The 21093-nt window shown below is 43.3% G+C and overlaps 1 protein-coding gene across 1 annotated transcript in view; it reads right to left on the reverse strand.

Annotated features, from left to right (window-relative positions):
* LOC308288039 (adhesion G protein-coupled receptor D2) overlaps positions 1 to 21093 on the reverse strand; it is a gene marked incomplete at both ends in the record, with an annotated part of 125960 nt that overhangs the window by 66189 nt on the left and 38678 nt on the right. The window contains 8 exons of the mRNA XM_080729383.1: positions 2444 to 2564; positions 5209 to 5324; positions 8198 to 8331; positions 8840 to 8993; positions 12345 to 12447; positions 14827 to 14930; positions 17572 to 17698; positions 18667 to 18722. Of these exons, the coding sequence (XP_080585509.1) occupies positions 2444 to 2564; positions 5209 to 5324; positions 8198 to 8331; positions 8840 to 8993; positions 12345 to 12447; positions 14827 to 14930; positions 17572 to 17698; positions 18667 to 18722 (915 nt within the window). The remainder of the gene's footprint in view (positions 1 to 2443; positions 2565 to 5208; positions 5325 to 8197; positions 8332 to 8839; positions 8994 to 12344; positions 12448 to 14826; positions 14931 to 17571; positions 17699 to 18666; positions 18723 to 21093) is intronic.

The following is a 21093-nucleotide window of genomic DNA, read 5'->3' on the forward strand; positions in this document are numbered from 1 at the left end:
TTCTTGACTACGTTATTTACATTTGGTTCACAGATAACACCATAACATTTTCAACAAAGCAAACATTACCAGCGGTATCTTTGCCACTAAAAGCATTTAAATAATAACACACACACACGCACACACGCACACACACACACACACACACACACACACACACACACACAAACATGCACACGCAACAACAACAGCAACGACCACCAAGCTGACCTCTAAACACTGGAAGTTCACGGTACGTTAAACAAATCCACAGCACCTGTTAGACACACACGACACATCAACAACAGCTCGGTTTCCATCTAAATACATCCTCTTCACTGACAAATAAAGCTTTGAGTTTTGGTCGACCGATTAATCGTCCGCAATATTTTTTTAATTTTATATATTTTCCATATGCTTGCAGTTCTGCTAAATTACAATTTGTTTTATCTGTTTGAAGAGTGTCTCAGGACTTTAGTTTTCTTAATAGTGATGATGATGTTGGTTATTAGTATCAGTATCGCTCTTGAGAAGCAGGAAATTATCGATATCGGTATCATTTAAAAAAAGGATATTGTGCATCCTTAGTAAATATCGGCATCAGCGAATGAAATCCATAATCAGTCGATTTGAGAGTCTGGGACAGCAGCCGACGTTATCATGGAAACCCTTTTATGTTCCGTGAGAAACAAGAAACCAAAGCTGTCACTTCTGTTCAAGTCTAACCACGGCCGCAGCCCAACATGATGCAAAGTTGCAGGTTGTTGTTTTTTTTTTCTTTTCTTTTTTCCTGCACTCTTTTTTTTTTACTGTGTAATATGAAACAAAGACAGCAGCAAATGTGAAAGTTGTTGAGCTGTTTTTCTAATTCACCCTTTATCAGCCATCTGATTGGTCCCTGACTGACCAACCAGCAGGCTCCATCTGCCTTGTCCCGCCCTAGTTCCGCCTTGCTAAAACATCATTATTGGAGAAATAAAAACATTTAACTCACCGGGTGCCCACGCGTCAAACTCTTTGATGTCGCTGGAGGCCCACAACGTTTTGACGTGTTTACTGTATTTACAGTATTAACTTTAAATCTCACCGTTAGGTCGGGGCTACGCCTGGATGCAGCCCGTTCACCGCTGGTCGCTTCGAGTCGACGCTGAGAGCATCGTGCGGCCGTTTTTCTCCATATACTCCAATGCATTTCCCCATCTTTAACGCCCTTTATCTCTGATGTTTGTTTTATGGCTAAAACTGTGGCCGGCTGCGGCAAAATGTCCAAATTTTGATCGGCAATGAACAGTTATGATCAACACTGGTCCATACAGAAAGTTACACAACAACATCCTGTCTGCGGTCATGTGACCAAGTGGCGTCATGACGCATGCATTGACGCAGCAGGGCCGGATTCAATACAATGGTGGCGGGCCTGGGCAGCGAGAGGGGATAAATGGGGCTCAATCCAGGGGCACCCGATGTGTTAAACATGCCCAGTCACCATACTGCACCCGAGAGGCTCCTTTTGACTGAGTCCAAGTTTAAAATGAGAATTGAATACACAAAATAACAATAAGAAGCAACTGAATTTCAATGGTAGTGGATGGAGAGAAAGGACTTGAGTCCCACCAAGACACAGCAACCAATGAGTGCGAAGAGGGGCGGGACAACGGGCGGGACTTGACAAAGGGTGAATTGGTGGTGGCAGCAGGCATCGACCACTCCCCTTTATTTCAACCAGGACCAGAAGAAATCTGTGGTGTTACCATCCGTCTCCCCACTACCATGTATGAGAGAGAGAGAGAGAGAGAGAGAGAGAGAGTTTCCTGTGTGTGTGTGTGTGTGTGTGTGTGTGTGTGTGTGTGTGTGTGTGTGTGTGTGTGTGTGTGTGTGTGTGTGTGTGTGTGTGTGTGTCCATGCACATGTGGATGGAGTTGCGTGTCGTCATCGCCGGGTGGGAACCCTGTATGTCCAAAACCCTTCCGTTTTGTATTCATCATTTTAGTAAAATCACACCCGTGTGAACTGAGCGGTGGTTCTCCCTCCCCCCCCCGTGTGTGCCCCCCCCCGTGTGTGTGTGTGTGTGTGTGTATGGCCTGGACAACAGCGCCCCTCCCTTAACATGTGTGGTCAGAAAAGGTACTACACAGGCTTGAGGCTACATACAGACCCACCCACATACAAACAAACTAACACACAAACATACATACCTACACACACGGCCACGCTATGGAGACGGTGTGACCACCGCTCAAAAACAGACGATCTACAAACACACAACGTCTCACACCACGAGGCGTTGTGTGCTTGTAGATCGGCTGCTTTCACTACTTTTGTGTGATGGCCTTGTATGATGAAGCAGGGCTTTACTTTATGAAAAAACATACAAATTTGAATTTTGGAGATACAAGGTTTCTGCCTGACAGGGACGATGTACTGCGTGCGTGTACTGTGCGTGCATGTGTGCGTGCGTGCGTACCTGCAGGGAGTTGAGAAGGATGAAGATGTAGGCCATGACGATGGAGAAGGGAACCAGGACCCCACACAGCCAGGTCAGACCCAGGATGGGTAGTAACACCAGGACCGCTTTCACTGCAGCCCTACGCACACACACATACACATTTGCATTTACCCCCAAATACCTGGAATGCGCCCGAGTCACGTTAGATTTTAACCACTTTAACCATTATTTTATGCTTTAACTGGTGCCGCGCTGTGAGCTTGTATATCTGCTATTTTTGAAAAATCGTGTGCAGGTCTTTGAATATCTTTGACCCGACTTAAAAATCCTTCCTCTAAATCAGTGGTTCTCAAACTTTTTCATGTCAAGGACCCCCAAAATTACATTTATTCGGCTGCAGACCCCCATCTCAAAATATGTTGTTCCAGGGACCACCCAGAAGCAAAGATTTCAGTTACAAAAGTTTGCTTTGGAAAAAAATATATATATTGAAAAATCTGCACACATTTTCAAGATTTTTCAAAAATAGCAGATCTACAAGCTCGCAGGCTGTGAGCTTGTATATCTGCTATTTTTCAATAGTTAAAGCATTAAAAATGAGTTAATATATTTGTGAGGACAGCAGGATTTTAGAGCAGCATTGAAAACATTAGCTGAAAATCAGTGCGTGACATCAACCAAGTATAAAATAGGGAAAACTCTTTCTTTGCTTTTCACCCCATTCCTCCCCAATTATGACGGCAACGTGTTCCTCCCCAAACACGTTTCTGTGTGTTGTCACTGCCATTGTGTCCTACTGGCTCACCTGTCAGTGAGGAGCCCCAACGGGGATGAAGTAGAGCAGGGGTGGGCAACTTTGATGATGGAGAGGGCCACTACATTTTCACACTCACTCCAGAGGGCCACAATGCATATACATAGCAAAAATAGCCGATCTACAAGCTCAAAACGCGTCGCAGGGCGACACGTTTTGAGCTTGTAGATCTGCTATTTTTGGCTATTTTTTTATTGGAATCCCGAAAAGTAACTTTTTTTTTCTTCTTTCGTTTTAATTTGCATAATTTCAAATGCATTTATATGTTCTTATGTTAACTATATGGACTTAAATACAAATACATTGGACATAAAAAATACTATAACATTTTAATATTAGTCATTTAGCTACTAATATAGACTGAAGTAATTAAAGCTGGTCATTTTTACATGTTTGGAATTGTAACAGCTGAAATCAATAATATATCAGTACTCCAATATTAACCTGCGGGCCGCATTAAGTGAAGGTGGGGGCCGCATGTGGCCCCCGGGCCACCAGTTGCCCATGTATGAAGTAGAGCCTTCGTCCCTACTCTTCCCGCCCAAAACACCCGCACTCACGCAGGAATACGTTGCAGTGACAAATACCACCCTCCCCGCCCAGCATTCCTCACCCCCGAACACAGGCCAATTGTATTCGTATAAACGCAGGACAAAGCCGGATGTACCGCTGTGGACAGTGCGGTGGTGGACAGGTGCTTTACCACTGCTTCAACCCAGCGCAAGAAAAAAAAGAAAGAAAATCTTGAATATTATATTAATATTTTTTTGAAATATTATAACAACATAGATCTTTTATGGGGGTCCCTCCCTGGAATGTTTTCAGATGGAGGTACGTGGCCAAAATACATATTAAGTTTGGGGGTCCTTAACCTGAAAATGTCTTGAGTTCTTTGAGTTCTGTTCTAGAATCAGAACCGGACAGGAATCAGAACCACTATGTCCGGACCCGGATCCCTGGTGGTTTTGGCGGGGGCGGGTCGTTCCAAGCACAACAGTAGGACGGGGGAGCTGGTAAGACTCACACAGTGACAACGTCCCACCTCAAATCCCCCTTAATTCTGCCTAAAATGGAATTAGATTCCCGCTCAGGTGACCACTAAACCTCACCAGCTGTGTGTGTGTGTGTGTGTGTGTGTGTGTGTGTGTGTGTGTGTGTGTGTGTGTGTGTGTGTGTGTGTGTGTGTGTAGGTGTGTGTAGGTGTGTGTGTTTGAGGCAGATACAACGTGGTCAGTGGGCCCTAGTTTATTCAGCGGAGGAATGTGTTTGAGTTTCGGGGGTGTGCGAACGCTCAAGGCCTGCATTGATATCCTTCCTAATATAAATAAAACGCACGCGCCCAGTGTGTGTGTGTGTGTGTGTGTGTGTGTGCGTGCGTGTGTGAAAACAGGTGGAAAACAAAGAAGAGGAAAGGTGAAGAGAGACTCCCTACAAGTTTATAATCTGCCTTTAAAAGGATAAACAGTCACAACATATCAACCCGAGAATGAGCTGCATTCATTTCTGTATTTTTTAAGCCTCTGTAATCAATATTATTATTAATCAATATTGTACACATTTTGCACATGTAAAGTTGCACAAAGAAATACACCCAGAGATAAGACCTACTCCAAATATTAGATGTGTCAATTAAAATACAATTAAAATACTTTTGCTCATAATAAATATATCAACCACTTTAAACCTGGTGTCCCTATTTAGAGCATGTCATTAAGCTATATAGGCGAAAGAAAATAAATACATATTTTTGCTCTTCATAATGACAAAGTATATGGGGTGTAAGTGGTTAATATAAAACATGTATATATACATCTATTTAATACATTAAATGTTGCTATTTTGAAGAGACAAATCCCAGCTAAAATCATGCCACTTGTCTGGGTGTCCTACAGCCTGTCTGCTGCTCACACAGGGACAGGCCAGCCAGGCTGTCAAAAGAGGTTGAATAGCACCCCCTAGTGGCGGTTACCTGATCTGCTCGTAAGCTTGTTCTGCAGGGCTGGTGCCCATGGCCAACATGATGGACCTCCTCTTAGCTGTGGAGATGGTGATGATCACCACCCTGCTCAGCACCATGATGTTCACCTGGAGGGGAGGAGAGGAGAGGAGAGGAGAGGAGAGGAGAGGAGAGGAGAGGAGAGGAGAGGAGAGGAGAGGAGAGGAGAGGAGAGGAGAGGAGAGGAGAGCTATGTTAAAATCAAATAAAATAATAATGGCCTCCTGTGCTGCGCACACTGGCTAAAAACTGATAAAATCATAAGAAATGGCCTTGGTGCCATGCCATGTCATAACTTATCCATACTTTTAGTACTTCTATAATGTAGATTGAGTAGGCCTGTCACGTTTCACTCAACTCACGATACGATTCGAATCACAATTCAAGGTTCACGATTCACGATGTCACGGTTTTTCAACACAAATTTATTTTCCAGAGAAAATTTCTCTTATGCTCTTTTCAATACAGTAGAACTATCAAATGACAAAAAACACCCACACACAGTCACTCACGCACACACTACAAAATTGTAACAGTTTTCTACTGTTTTTTATTCCCTGTATACAACGGTGTTAGTTTGCAACAATGAGCCTACAGACAGTTTCTAGTTCTCAAATGAATAGACTTTGGTGTGCCATCAAAGCGGGATTTTATTTTAAAACAAATTTTAAATTCGACCCTTCTGACCGGAGGTGGCAAGGTGACCATGTGATAGACGTTGACGTTAGACGTTGGTCGAATCGCGATTTGTTTTTTAAACCGTTTTTTAACCGCCCCCCAATTAAATCGATTTAAATCGATTTATTTTTTAATCGTGACAGGCCTAGGCCTAAGAATGAGTGCTACACACTTTGGTCATTTAGGTGATGACTGATATACAATCATACAATCTCTAGTCTTAAACCTTTGTATCCCAATGCAAATATTAATGATGGTCACTACAATATCCATTGTGTTATTTATGCATTTGTCATCCAGACAAAATAATAACTAAAACAACTCAAGTTTCCTTGAACCAAATCCCAGAGGCAGTCAACGGGACATGTTGTGAGCTTATAGATCGCTATATGTTCAATGCATGACACTGGCCGAGCGACTAGGTATAAATCAGGCTTTAACTGTCACCATGGATGTGGCATTCATGACGTCATTGTGTCAGCCAGGGACGTGCAGAGAATGATAGAGAGATGGGCTGACATTTCTAAAAGGGCTTTTTGGTGAAAGTATTGAAAATAGCAGACCACCAATCACAACGTGTCGCAGCTTGGAGGTCAGCTATTTTCGGTGCTTGATACCACACTGAACTAAGCATAATCAAGTGAATACTGGAGAGGGCAATTCTTTCAACATAAGATGCTGCATTCAAGTTCAGTAGAGTTTGGACAAGACAATTCTCTTGAATGCTGCCTTCAGGTATGGCATGGAAAGAGGGCATTTGCATTTCTTTAACCATATTAAAAACGGCATTCATGGTCTGGAGAGGGCACCTTTTACAGATGGATAAAAGGACAGGAGCTCAAGCCCCCTTTGATGTCTATGTGTGCACGTGCCTGGTGTCAGCAATATTCCACTGATAATGTGCATGTTTGGCCAATGACGGCCATGCCCAATGCCCATGACATGACATTCTTACCGAGTGCAGTGGGAAGAATGCCCCCTTCCAATGAAGCCAAATTTCCTATACTGAGGACATGATGTAACTGCACTTTTGAAATGCATATTATATTGTGCTGGAAACTTTTAAGCTGTTTGTCTATGTTGTGTTTAGATTTTGTCTTTTCATGATGCTTTTTCGATGGTTTGATGTTTTATGTTGCACTGCAAGTGGCTGAGGGGAAACGGTATTTCATATTATTTATGTATGTGAGTGAATAGGGAAATTGGACGAATAAAGTGATAGGGATTCTGACAATTCTTACCTCCCTCTTTGACTTTATTTGGAGAAAAAGTAGATTGAAAGGACTTGCAGACTGACTGTCTCCATAAAATGCAATAAAAGCTAGTGTTCTTGTGGTGGGTTGTTCCTTTTTTTATTAGGAACACCTTTGGCAGTCAGTTAGCACAAGACGAGTGCCGCGCTGCGAGCTTGTAGATCTGCTATTTTTGATTTGTGCAAATCTTTGAATATATATTTTTTAAAGTGAACATTTGTATCTGTAATGTTTACTTCTGGGGGGTCCCTGATACATAATATTTTGAGACAGGGGTCGGTGGCCACTGGCCAAATACATATAATTCTAAGGGTCCTTGACATGTAAAGGTTTAAGAACCACTGACATAGAAACATGCGATTTAGAAGGATTTAGAAGACATTTATAAATGGGTTAAAACACATACATTTTGCTGCCGGTTATTAACCGATTTAGTGCCATTCCCAAGATATCTCGCGAAATGTACTCGAGTATCTGTAGTGCCATTCCCGAGATATCTCGCGAAAAGTAATATATTACTGTAACGGCGGGTACATTACCGAGAAGAATGGCCGGAGGTCCGGAGACGAAATCCGTCGCTGATTTCGCATCATCACGGCTCCACAAGCACAAAATAGTCCCATCCATAACATTGAGGTGGACGGGGGATCTCATCTTTAATGTCCATTATCTCAAAACTACACTTTAGAAGCTAGGATGGAGGCAGATGCTCGCTTATGTTACACATGTATAAAAGCTCCCGGTCCGCCATTACACAACTCCACGTGGACAAGGATCGGTTCCGGCGCAGGACCCGATGACGTCAGACCGGAAGTGATTGCGCTGTGGACTTCTGGCCTTCAAAATAAGATAACGGTGGTGATGCCAGCCTGAAGGTGGCATCGTGGACTTTATAATCCGTTAATTTCATGGGCACTAAATGAGTTAAGGCTACCGCCCTCAGACTAGAGACAAACTAGCGCTTATTGAAGCCAGCAGAGTTGAGCACCAGTCTGCCTATGATGATGATGATGATTGTGAAGATGACTGACCATGATGATGAAGATGACGGGCCCGGCGAAGCCCCAGATGACCCCGTTCTGGACGCTCAGCCAGCAGTGACCGTCTGCAGAGTAGCTTCCAGACGCCGAGGCCAAGGTGATGGTCACTATTAACACAGGTAGACCTGGACGGGAGAGGGAGAGGGAGAGAGAGAGAGAGAGAGAGAGAGAGAGAGAGAGAGAGAGAGAGAGAGAGAGAGAGAGACACAGAGGGAGAGAGACAGAGCGGGGTGAATGGGGAAAAAGAACAGGAACATGAAAGGGTGGGTCAGGCAATCAGGCAAGTACTACTGCCAATGATTCGCCACTTGTACTTCAAGTGTGTGTCCTGTCACAGCCGCTTAACCAGTCCTGTATATGTGTGTGTGTGTGTGTGTGTGTGTGTGTGTGTGTGTGTGTGTGTGTGTGTGTGTGTGTGTGTGTGTGTGTCTGTGTGTGTGTGTGTGTGTGTGTGTGTGTGTGTGTGTGTGTGTGTGCGCGCGTGCGTGTGTGTGCATTCCCTAGTCTTGGGAGTCTTGGGAGGCCCTTGTGCCCTATAAACCGCCTTACCCCAGCCAATCAGGTAGTAGTACTTCATGTGGAGGTCCTTACCCCAGCCAATCAGGTAGTTGTACATCATGTGGAGGTCCTTACCCCAGCCAATCAGGTAGTAGTACTTCATATGGCGGTCCTCGCTGAGGTTGACGGTCACCACCTTGCTCCACAGCAGCAGGCCCTCCACCAGCATCCAGCTGAACGCCGCCATGAAGAACAGATGGAGCAGAGCCGCTACCAGCGTGCACGCCACCTGACACGCACACGCACGCACATGCACACGCACACACACACACACACACACACACACACACACACACACACGCGTACAGGTTCGCATTACTATACTTGTGAGTACTTCAACATTTTAGGAAGGCGATTTTGTGAATGCCATTTTCATTTATTTTTGGGCATTTTTAACCATAAGGCTAAAGCCAAAAAAATAGCCGATCTACAAGCTCACAACCCGTTGCAGCGTGCAACTAAGTATATACTTCAAGTACCGTATAACTCTAACCCTAACTCCTAAAACTAACTTTGAAATGTGAACACTTAACTAAACCCAACCTGAATCTTTTTCATAAAAAATCCTTTTTCAACCATTAAACATAATCTTTCTTGTGAACACACAAACGTCTTACCGTACTTGTGGAGACCTTAACGTTTTGTCATTTCTATCCATAAGCCTAGAGACAACTCAGCCATATATAGCAGATCTGCAAGCTCACAAAGCATCGGAGCTGCACGATGCGTTGTGAGCCTGTAGGTCAGCTATTTTCTGTCCACAACACCAGCACACAACTAAATATAAACCAGTAAGACTCCCTAATCGGGAGATAAGTGACCGTTGGTCGCTTATCTCCACAAATAGGCCAAAAGTTTGTTTTACCAATTATCAAGACATACGGGCAGTTGACAGTTTGCCATGGTTACTCATTGAAGTTGAATCTCCATATATGGAGACATAAGTTGCTCATACCATAGCAACCATGTTTTTTACAGGGCCTGGGATTGATGACATCAGAAATCTCCATATATGGGCATGAAAGGGATTTTGTTTCTGGAAATATGTCTGTGGGGTGCCACATTTGGAATAAAACACTTACATCACACATCTGGATATCCATACAGCCCATCTAGTTTGCCTGTGTCCATTTATGCCCATATATCTGATGACATTGGGACACTGATCTCCATATATGGGCATAAAACTTATGTTAATTAGTAAAGCCTGGGGATCTCCATATATGGGCATGAGGGGTACCCTAAAAGGGCATCATCTGGGAATAGCAAATATAGTTATCCTAGAAAGTGAAAATCTTACATCAAAGGCCATAACTACCTACCTACCACCATACTGCATTCCTCATTAAACTACCTACCAGTAAGATGCCTATAGGGAGAAAAGCAAAGGGCGAGGTTGCACCATTTCTTGGTCTTCTGGCCAGTGATGTATATCGGACCATTTAACCATATATGGAGACATCTGGTACCCAAAGATATTCACAGATATGGGCTTAATATTGATGACATAAGGGATCTCCATATATGGGCGTAAAAGGGATTTGGTTCCCCTGGCATCACAGGGATCTCCATATATGGGCATAAAATGGATTTGGTTACCCTGGCAACACGGGGATCTCCATATCTCCATATATGGGCATAAAAGGGATTTGGTTCCCCTGGCATCACAGGGATCTCCATATGGGCATAAAAGGGATTTGGTTCCCCTGACATTACAGTGATGTCAGTGGCTGGTTCTACAGAGGGGATCTCCATTTATGGGCATAAAAGGGAATGTATGTATGATGATGTCAGATATCATAGACGTCATAGGACTTTCACATAACGAATAACTGAGTAAGCATGTAAACCCGTAAAATCTATATTTGGGCATGGCTGATTTATGACCTCATCATGATGACACGAGCAAACACAGCTGAATTGTATAAATGATCAGTGCAGAAACCAACAGAAGTATTTGACCAAGACTCTTCGATTTAAACATCAACAAAGGTGTGACGTTTGTTGATGGTCACAAAGGTGTGACGGACGGGCGGACGGACGGACGGACGGACGGACGGTGGAGGTTTTCATAGTAAACTGCTCCCTGACGGTCGCAATCAGTCATAACTCCAACTCTATAACCCACAAACCTAACCTTTACCTCTGACATCACATTCTGGCTTCACTGTGATGTCACACTAACAGAATTCCTTTTATGCCCATATATGGAGTTCCCTGATGTCATCAATATTAATGATGCCCTGTTAGAGAGATCCCTGTGATGCCAGGGGGAACAAATCCCTTTTATGCCCATATATGGAGATATGGAGATCCCTGTGATGCCAGGGGAACAAATCCCTTTTATGCCCATTTATGGAGATCCCTGGTGTCCACTTCCCTGATGTCCACATCACTGTGGTGGACCTCGCCCTCAGGGGAAACACTCTACCAGAATGGGTTTGCCGCTCTGACATCACGCTCTGCCTTCACTGTGATGTCACACTAACAGAATCCCTTTTATGCCCATATATGGAGTTCCCCAAAGTCGCTTGTCGCCCTGAGGCGTCTTACTAGTATATTTAGGTTATGTGTCATATCTGCCAGTTGCACATGTGCAACTTCGACGCCTAAAAGCCAAACAGAATGTAATTGTCAACGACAAAAGCACAATTGAATCGTTAATCGCAATTATTTGAGTGACAATTAATCGTCATGTAAAATGTCATAATCGTGACAGCCCTACATACAGGCATGAAGAAACAACAACAACAACAACAACAACAACAACAGCATCATCATGCTGGCCAGTCCCCACATCCTGACATGATCCTGGGGTGAGAGGTCAGAGGTCATGACAACGTCCAGACCACTGAGTGACAGGTCCATGTGTTGTGTGTGTGACGGATGTGACATTAGTGGACACTGATGTCACATTCACAGCTTCCAGAGCACATTAGTTTTACTGGTGGCCCCAGCCACAACTATAGCTCACACTGTCCCACTTCCATTACCATAACAACCACTACTATAGCTCACACTGTCCCAGTTCCATTAAGATGGCTATTGACAAGCCAGCAGACGCACTGGGAAATAAGATAAGACTATGCTAATGAATGAACTAATGCTTCAAACCCGGGATTCATCTGTGCAGTTGATCAGTGATTGCAAATTTGAATTGGAAAAACACTAAGATTATAATGAAGGTCTTGTAGAATGTCATGGTATTTTTCTTATTTAATGAATGCTTCAATCCAGGATTAATCTGTGTAGTAGATCAGTGATTGCAAATAAATGGCATAACACTAAAGATTTTTATGAAAATATGACATGAAAAATGTATATAACAGACATAACATTTTTGATACCAATAATAATAATATATATATATATATATATATATATATATATATATATATATATATATATATATATATATATATTTCCATTGATCCAAGCCGGAAAATATTGATTGATCATTAAAATAAACATGCAAGCGGCCCAGCCATCTGACCAAGTGCATAATTAAATGCGAACTAAACCACAGTGACATGTTGGTTGAGATTTCAGTGGCAGACAGCAGAAGCTTGAGGTCTGGTACCTTGTTGTGGATGGCTGATCCACTGCAGAGCAGAACCACCTGGGCCAGGATGAGAGTCACAAACAGGTTCTTATGGATGGAGGTCCGGTCCGACTTAGGGATGCTGCGGGGGACACAGAGAAAGAAAAAAAAATCTAATTTCATACAGTTACAGTAGTCTATCCACACGCAGAGTCGCTTGCAGACAGGTTATGTCATCCGACATGTCAGGCACACAACGGTGTCAAAATGAGGCTTAAATTTGAGTTAAGCCTCAAAGGGGAACTTTGAGAGTTCCATTATTTTTAACAGAGACCGCATTGTGATTTGTATAGGATTTTTTTTTTGTTTCAACCGTGGTTTGATAATGTATTTTGTAATCAAAGAAATATGAAATGAACCAATTAAATTCTTTCAAAGTGGATGTGTACTGTAGCATGTCTTTGTAATCATAACGCTTTAGATACAGTAAGTGGATAATTCTCAAGTCTATTAAGCCTGAGAGCTCTCCACTGTGGAAGTGTTTCATTTTGCACAGTAATTATGTGTATATGAATCTTGAGACGGTATGGGTCAGAAATATTAAATTTCATTTGAGTGTATAAAATCGGAAGCAGGAGGCTGTTAGCGAACCGTCGCTGTCGGAATCTGCATATTTAAGCATGTTTGTTATGATTCTTTTGTCAATTAATGCGCTACTTCATCGTGCGAGAGTTTCGTATAAAACTAGTGAAAATAGCTGATCTACTAGCTTGTAAATCGTCTATTTCACAGCTATTTCCACAGCTATTTCCCTATTTAACTAGAATAAATAAATAATAATAATGAAAAAAAAAAAAAAAAAGAATTCCACCCGACGGCGATAAAATGTTTTACAGAGCTGTTCATTAACTGTGTGATGAATGTACTCTATTTACGCTCATCTATATCCTTCATCGGCGGCTGTGACGGACAACGTCATTTCACGGTGTGAAGTCGCAAGTACTTCAGCGCAATGTGGATGTCTCTGGCAATGCGTGCGTGTGTGTGCGTGCCTACATGCATGCATGCGTGTGTGTGAGGCGCTTCTGAGTTGTTGGAAATATCTTGATAACCTTGAATTATGGAGTTTATGGATTCTTTAAATCATATTCAAACTTGATGGTGAGGAGGTGCGTGCGTGTGCGAGAGAGAGCGCGTGCACATGTGTGTGTAAACAGCATCGCATGCGTTCTCTGATTTAGGTCAGTCGTAAATAGTCGGGGCCAGTCCTCTATCTAGCAGGATCTCCCCAGGTGACCCTAACGTTAATTAACGGCGGGCTGAATGCCACCATAAAGCTTGTGAGTGGACTCGCACGCAGACAACACTAATTACTGGATTAGCGCCGTTCAATACCCAGAGAGGCATTAAGAGCAGAGAGCCGGGCAGGCAGGCAGGCAGCATAGCAGCAGACAGGGGTGTCGCACCAAATGCTGAGCCCTGGGTACTTTAACTATTGAAAAATAGCAGATATACAAAATAGCAGATATACAAGCTCTTGTAGATCTGCTATTCTGAATATTTTAAATCCTTCTAAGGTTTTTTGAAAAACGTATGTTTCTATGTCAGTGGTGCTCAAACTTTTCCATGTGAAGGACCCTCAAAATGATATGTATTTGGCCACGGACCCCCATCTCAAAATATTTAGTTCCAGGGACCCCCCAGAAGCAAGATTTGAGTTACAAATGTTCACTTACAAAATACATATATTCAAAGATTTGCACAAATTTTCACGACTTTTCAAAAATAGCAGATCTCCAAGCTCGCAGCGCAGCACTCGGTGCTGCGCTGTGAGCTTCTATATCTGCTATTTTTCAATAACTAAAGTATCAGCTACAGTATAAAATATTTAAAACCCCTCCACCTTGGGCCCTAGTAACTCAGTCCCACTTCCCCCCCTTTTGACGCCCCTGGCAGCAGACATGTTGCTGGAGAAGAAACACCATTCCTTCTTTATTTGTATAGGGATTAGGGGAATATACTCAGCCAACTTCAGCTATTTGCATTTTTTTTCTCATCAGATCATGTTAGTGGATTCTGTAATCACGGTTATTAATTGCGACCGAAGGTCGCAGTTTAGTATGTGAAATGGCACATGCTGACTTCGTCTGGATGTGTACACTTTTTTACGGTCTATGGGTTTGCCGCTCTGACATCATGCTCTGGCTTCACTGTGATGTCACACTATCAGAATCCCTTTTATGCCCATATATGGAGTTCCCTGATGTCATCAATATTAAGCCCATATCTAACAGGACTTCATATGGGAATGCTCATATATGGAGGCCACATCAGCCACATACCACACTAACAGAACCCATATATGGCCAAGACAGATGGCCAAGACAGCCCATATCTGTGTGGCAGGTTCTACAGACAGGGATCTCCATGTATGGCTACAGTTTGGGGGGGTTGTGGATGCTCAACCATTTTCACAGGGCTCTGCCTGGTGTTTATGCACCAGAGGTAAACGGAAACTCACTCCAGTACGGTGAACAGCATTAAGGTGATCAGCAGAGCACAAAGAGACGCCCCGGATCCGATGAACGTGAGTTTGGTCAGAATGGCCTCTTCCTCTGGACTCCACTGAGATGACAGAGACATGGACGGAAGGAGAGGAGAGAGAGAGAGAGAGAGAGAGAGAGAGAGAGAGAGAGAGAGAGAGAGAGAGAGAGAGAGAGGGAGAGAGAAATAATTACTGAGATGGACCGACTTTAAAAGTTATTTAATGAAACATCTGACAGGAAAGCAAGAACAAAGTAAAAAGAATATGTTAGAATAATCCTGCTAATGCATTGTTAATAGGATCTGCAGGCTCAGAAGGACATCTCCTGGTCAACGTGCAACATTGCACACACCAAAAAACAAAAAGTAAACACATTTGAACAATTAAAAAAACGCACAACCACATTACATGGCATATACTGTATCCATCATCTGTTCATGTTAGGGCTTAACTGAAATATTCACAAAAAAATCAACATCCACAATGCATGTTTTTGAAAACTCTAAAGCAGTGGTTCTTATAGTGGGGTCCAGGGAACCCCAAAGGTCTTTGAAGGCGTTCCAGGGGGTCCCCAGCCAAATTATTGATAGTTAGGAACCAAATGGACCCCTATGGAGCTGTAACTCTGAGAGTGTACAGATGGGACCAAAGCCAAACCAAAACCAAAAACCCAAATCCGATACCAGTGTGCAATCTTTCTTTTTTTAAAGATATTTTTGTGGCTATCTGCCTTATTTATTGATAGATAACAGTAGTCTGACTGGGAGAGAGAGAAAGTGACTGACACGCAGTAAAGGTCATTAAGTAGCCTAGGTGCCTGGACCTGCCACCCAAGCCGTCCGGGCCAACCAGTGTGTAGGCCTAATTTAAACAAATTTAGGCCAGTGGTTCTCAAAGTAACGTCCAGGGACCATCTGGGTTCCTTGAGGGGGTTCCAAATGGACCCTTGCAGGTCTGTAACTCTGAGAGTGTACAAATGGAACCAAATTGACCCGTAAAGTTAGATTAACACAGATGATACTACAGTATAGATTGGGGATCCCAGAGATAAAAATGTACTAGAAAAAAGCCCCCTGCGGGGGCCTGTCCCCTTATGTAAAAGTCCCCTGTACTCAAGAGATGGATACAGTCCAGAGGGCAGCTAAGCAATACAAATGTAGGATAGCTCAACATTAAATATGCAGTTTATTCCAAAATGCAAAATGGTGTAAAATGTTGAGTCTGTAAGATATATACGAAACCCGTGACATGTTGTCCCGAAATCCTTTTATTTCCGAGGTTCCGAGAGATCCGACCAGTAAATCATTATTAAAATCCCCTTTCATGTACCGAGATCCCTCACTCACGGCAGCTGTGCGGCGTGCGCTTAACTGATTGACAGGCAGAAGAAGGCTGCCAAGGAATCTAATATTAACATCGAAACAAATGCAAGGGATAAAGGAATACGTTTAGGCTATTTTCAATCAACAGAGGTAAGTCATTTTCGGGTTGTTTGTCATGGTTTAACTTGTAGGCGAGCGCTTTCTCATCAGCCTGACGGGCGCCAGCAGAAGCTGCTACGCATCACGCACACGCATGCATTAGGCACACACCAAGCTCTTTTTTCCCCGCTGTAAATCTGATCTTAGACCAGCATTATCATCTCACAGTTACAGCCATTCTTTATGTCGCTGCCTCGCGGCTAATAGTAATAACGGACCTGAATCTGATCCCAGGTCAGCCTAAACACAGCACAGCACGCACGTTAAACACAACTCCACTTCGTTCCGTATCCTGATCATATAGTGCAGAAGCGCACGCCAGCGCACACACACACACACATTGATTGATTGCTTGCTTGCTTTATAGTTTGCATAAAAAGCAGAAAGTACACACACGTCACACAGTACGGGTCCTAACAGGTCCTCTTGGGTTACATGATGATTACAGTCCCGTGTCCGGAGTGTTCCGAGGGAAATGCGACCATGCGCACAGAAAGACAGAGTGGAACAGTTATTGTGGGATTAATTATGACACATGTGGGCACATGACGAAATTAGATAGGTCCTTTGTTGCTAGCTGCATTAAGGTTGTCATTGCAGGAAAGTCAGAAAGGGTAAAGTAGAAGGTTTAAAGCACGCTATTCCTATCATATGTTATACTGTGCCGCTGCTCTCTCTCAACTGCCCCCCCCCCATCTCCTCCATCTCTGCATCTCTGCTTGCAGGCAGTGTTTGTTTACGCCCATTTGTGACGTGAATCGCGTCGTCGGTCAACTATGGCTTGTGCAATATATGGCCCAAAAAAATCAAACATTTTGGCATTATATGAGAAGTAGAGACACATCTGAAGGTGATAAAGTTGATGTTGGGCAAGGTACATGCGTTATTGATTTTTGTATTATGTTTTTTAGACAATTGAACAACTGCTGAACGTGGAGTTACAGATGGAAACACACACAAACACACAAACAAACACACTAATTTTTTGGGGCGATTGTAATAAAGGTCGTGGGATTAAATCAATGGGGGTCCGTAGCCCAAACTGGGGGTCCTTGAAATTAAAATGTTTGACATTCACTGCTTTAACCGTGAAAAGAAATCCACTCTTATGGAGGTTCCGGGCATATGTTTTCACATCGGGGTCTGTGGGCTAATATGTGTCAATTTGGGGGTCCTTGTCTTGACATGAAAGGTATAATGCTATAAAAGGTATTTACAGGGATACAAACAGTAGATTTACCGTTGACTCCAAGAAATTCATCAGCACTGCAAAGTTGGTGGTGTGGTTACACGTACAGGAAGTGACATCAGAGCCTGCACGGGTCACCCTGCAGCCCTCACTGGACCAGCTGCTGGAGTGACTACGCCTACACACACACACACACACACACACACACACACACACACACACACACACACACACACACGCACGCACGCACGCACGCACGCACGCACACACAACTGATCAACGTGAAGGAAATCAATTTGGTCATGATAATTACGTCGTTCAGCATGCTCCTCAAAAAGTGTTCCTCCCCTTCCCCCCCCCCCGTGTGTGTGTGTGTGTGTGTGTGTGTGTGTGTGTGTGTGTGTGTGTGTGTGTGTGCGTGCGTGCGTGTGTGTGTGTGTGTGTGTTCGTGTGCGTGCATGTGCGTGTGTGTGTGTATGCCGTTTCTGTGGGGGAAAAAGAGAAAATCTTTGACCAAATCATCATAACATAAATTTGATTGATTGATTGGATATTTTATTAGACACAAATGAAGAACAGCACAAGTGCAGTCAAACACCCTGCCTAAAAGAAACACCCCAAATAAGCAATGGACCAATCCCCAATCACATACACACCCATTGTAACTGTTACAATGGGTGTGTATGTGATTGGGGATTGGTCCATTGCGGTCTTGTTTTCGTTGGAGGTCCTTCCAAATGGACCCTCTCTATTTTGGAGAATAATAAACTGAATGATAAACGCAATAACTAACATGGTTATTTGCCGATTAGACCTGGAACACCCATACGTTTTTATACCTTTCAATCTGCATATTGCAGTAGTTGTTTGTTAACTAAAGTACAGTAGAACAGTATACAGTAGAAACTTCTTTCTTTTTTTGTAAAAAGGTTTTCAGAAAACAAAAAAGGTCAGCATTTATAATCGGCCTCAGATCTAAATGGGTTCATTTAACTCTGAATAGAGTAGAACTGAACGTAAATTAATTACAAACCGCAAGTGAAGACATTTGTTTACAGTGTACTGTGTGTGTGTGCAGTAAAATTCTATGATTCTATCATTCAATCACTCAGACAGCTCCAGTGGGGCTGTGTGGGTCATACTTACATCAGGCTGAAATTCCAAAAAGCACAAACAGGCGTTAACCGCTGTGAATACTCCACCTAGAGACAGAAACACATGGTTTTACTCATTCTTATTCTCTCTCTCTCTCTCTCCTTCTCTCTCAATCTCAATCTGTCTCTCTCTCTCTCTCTCTCTCTCTCTCTCTTGCTAAAGCTTGGACCCTGACCAGCCAAAAGCAACATGGATAAAAGCCAGCGGGGGGGAAAAGGGAAAAAAATAAACGCCCCGCCATAACCATAACCTCTCTGCCATTTCTCAGAATGTAAACTGCAGTACGTTTGTCAGGTTAATGACATGCACGCTCTGTTTTGGACCAGTTGATGTAACAACGGTGAGAGGTCGTTGCTGTATTTTTTCCTTCTCTTGTCAACCGGTTTCCGATCCCCATGCATGCGAGGGTTAGAGCACTCCTTCCAGAATGAATGTACCACCGTCGTTGGCGTATGCCGTATACTGTAGATCTGTGTAAAAGTAGATCTGTCGCCAGGGATAAATCAATGTTTGCATGGAGTCTCTGGCACTAGGTTGGGCTTGGAGACCCAATCTAAAAAAAAAAAGAAGAAAAAAAAAAGAAACAAGGACTTCAGAGTCCATGGAGTGCCAATCACTCAGCATGCGTTTGGTCGGAGCTGACCAATGCGAGTGTTGTGTCATCCAGAGATATGTCCATCAACGGTCGGCCTGTCTGTCTATCATCGAGACCGCTGACATGAACAAAAACAAAAGTATTCCAGACTTTTGGGTGCCCTGATGGTTCAAATGAGAGTTCTATGACTCAGACAAGCTTCAGCTGATTCAGGCCCTGTCTATACCTAAAAAGTCCCCGGGGGTTTCTGACTTTGTTTTGAAACCTCTACGCCTCCACACGGGCCCGTGTAGAAAAATATGTGTGTCCACACGGTATTATAAAAACGCTATAAATCCCTGTCTGCGCGTCACCGAAGCGGGTGGCGCGTCCCCCTGCTCTCATGCAATCATTGCAGCAGCTATCTATCTATAGGGCAGGCTACATCGTCCAAGTTTCACAATCTTCACACTTTAACATGCACAATTGCTATTTAAACATTCATTTAACTATTTCTAGAGCAGGAGAGGGGAGAGGAATCGTCGAGTGTGGTGTTCCCTCTCTCTCTCTCTCTCTCTCTCTCTCAGTATTAAACGAATGTAACTATCAATCAGAACTTCGTGGTCAAGCAAGCATCACTTGGTATTGAGAGAGAGAGTGGTGCGCTCTCTCAGACGGACTTTTTTTTTAGCTTGCGCTGATCGTGGAAATAATTTAAAAGGAGGCACATGCCGTGAATAATCAACATATTCTCACCTTCAAAGCGTCAGACAACTGATGAGAATGGACAGGAGTAATGCCTGCATGCGTGCGTATGTCTCCATTATGCTTGAAATCATTTGATATTGGCATTTGATATGCAAACTTTGACAAAGAGAAGAGGCAAGCGCGTCGCGTCAGATATGCTCCGTTAACAAGACTAGGGCTGTATCTCGTTATTGATAATGAGCACCTTATCGATCCGGCTTATTGAGCCGGTGGAAAGCTACAAATTCAGAACATAACTGGTATCTTTTGAGACTGTGAGATCGTGGCTGACCACCATTTATGAAGATGACATTTGACAAGAGTAACAAATATAATTAAAATCATTCATTAGGCTAAATAGGGCTCCATCCCTAAACAAGACAGCTGAGCTCTCTAATGATCACATGTCGTGAATGCGCTCATAAATATGGATATTCTACAGAGACAACCATGGGTTTTTCTCATAGCAAGGAGGAGGAGGCGAGAAGCACAAGGTGACGTAAGCATGCAAGCAAAGAACTTCTCCGTTTACGGTGTCCACAAGGCAAAATAAATACGCCCGGGTAACAAAAATGCACTGCAGCCGGAGTTTTGGAAACTATTCGTCTAGTCCTCCGTTTGCATGCGTCTGCATGTGGACACCCATGGGCGTTCGTGGCTTTACCTCCCCGGGGATTAAAAATACGTTGTCGTCTGGACAGGGCCTCAGAACGCTCGCTGCTGCGCAAGGGGCGTCACAAGGGGGGGGAAAGTGGGACTGAGTTTCTAGCGCCCAAGGTGGAGGGGCCTTAATTATTTTATACTGAAAATGTGTGCAAATCTTTGAATATATGTATTTTTTGAGCAAACATTTGTAACTCAAATTTTGCTTCTGGGGGGGTCCCTGGAACTGAATATTTTGAGATGGGCGTCCGTGGCCAAATACATATAATTTTGGGGGTCATTCACATGAAAAGGTTTGAGCACCACTGACATAGAAATATAGGTTTTTCAAAAAACCTTAGAAGGATTTTAAATATTCAAAGACTATAGCAGATAGCAGATCTATATCTGCAATTTTTAAATAGTTAAAGCACAAAATAATGGGTAACAATGCG

The sequence above is a fragment of the Nannobrachium achirus genome (genome assembly GCF_963921795.1).
Source record: "Nannobrachium achirus genome assembly, chromosome: 1".
Classification (NCBI taxonomy): Eukaryota; Metazoa; Chordata; class Actinopteri; order Myctophiformes; family Myctophidae; genus Nannobrachium; species Nannobrachium achirus.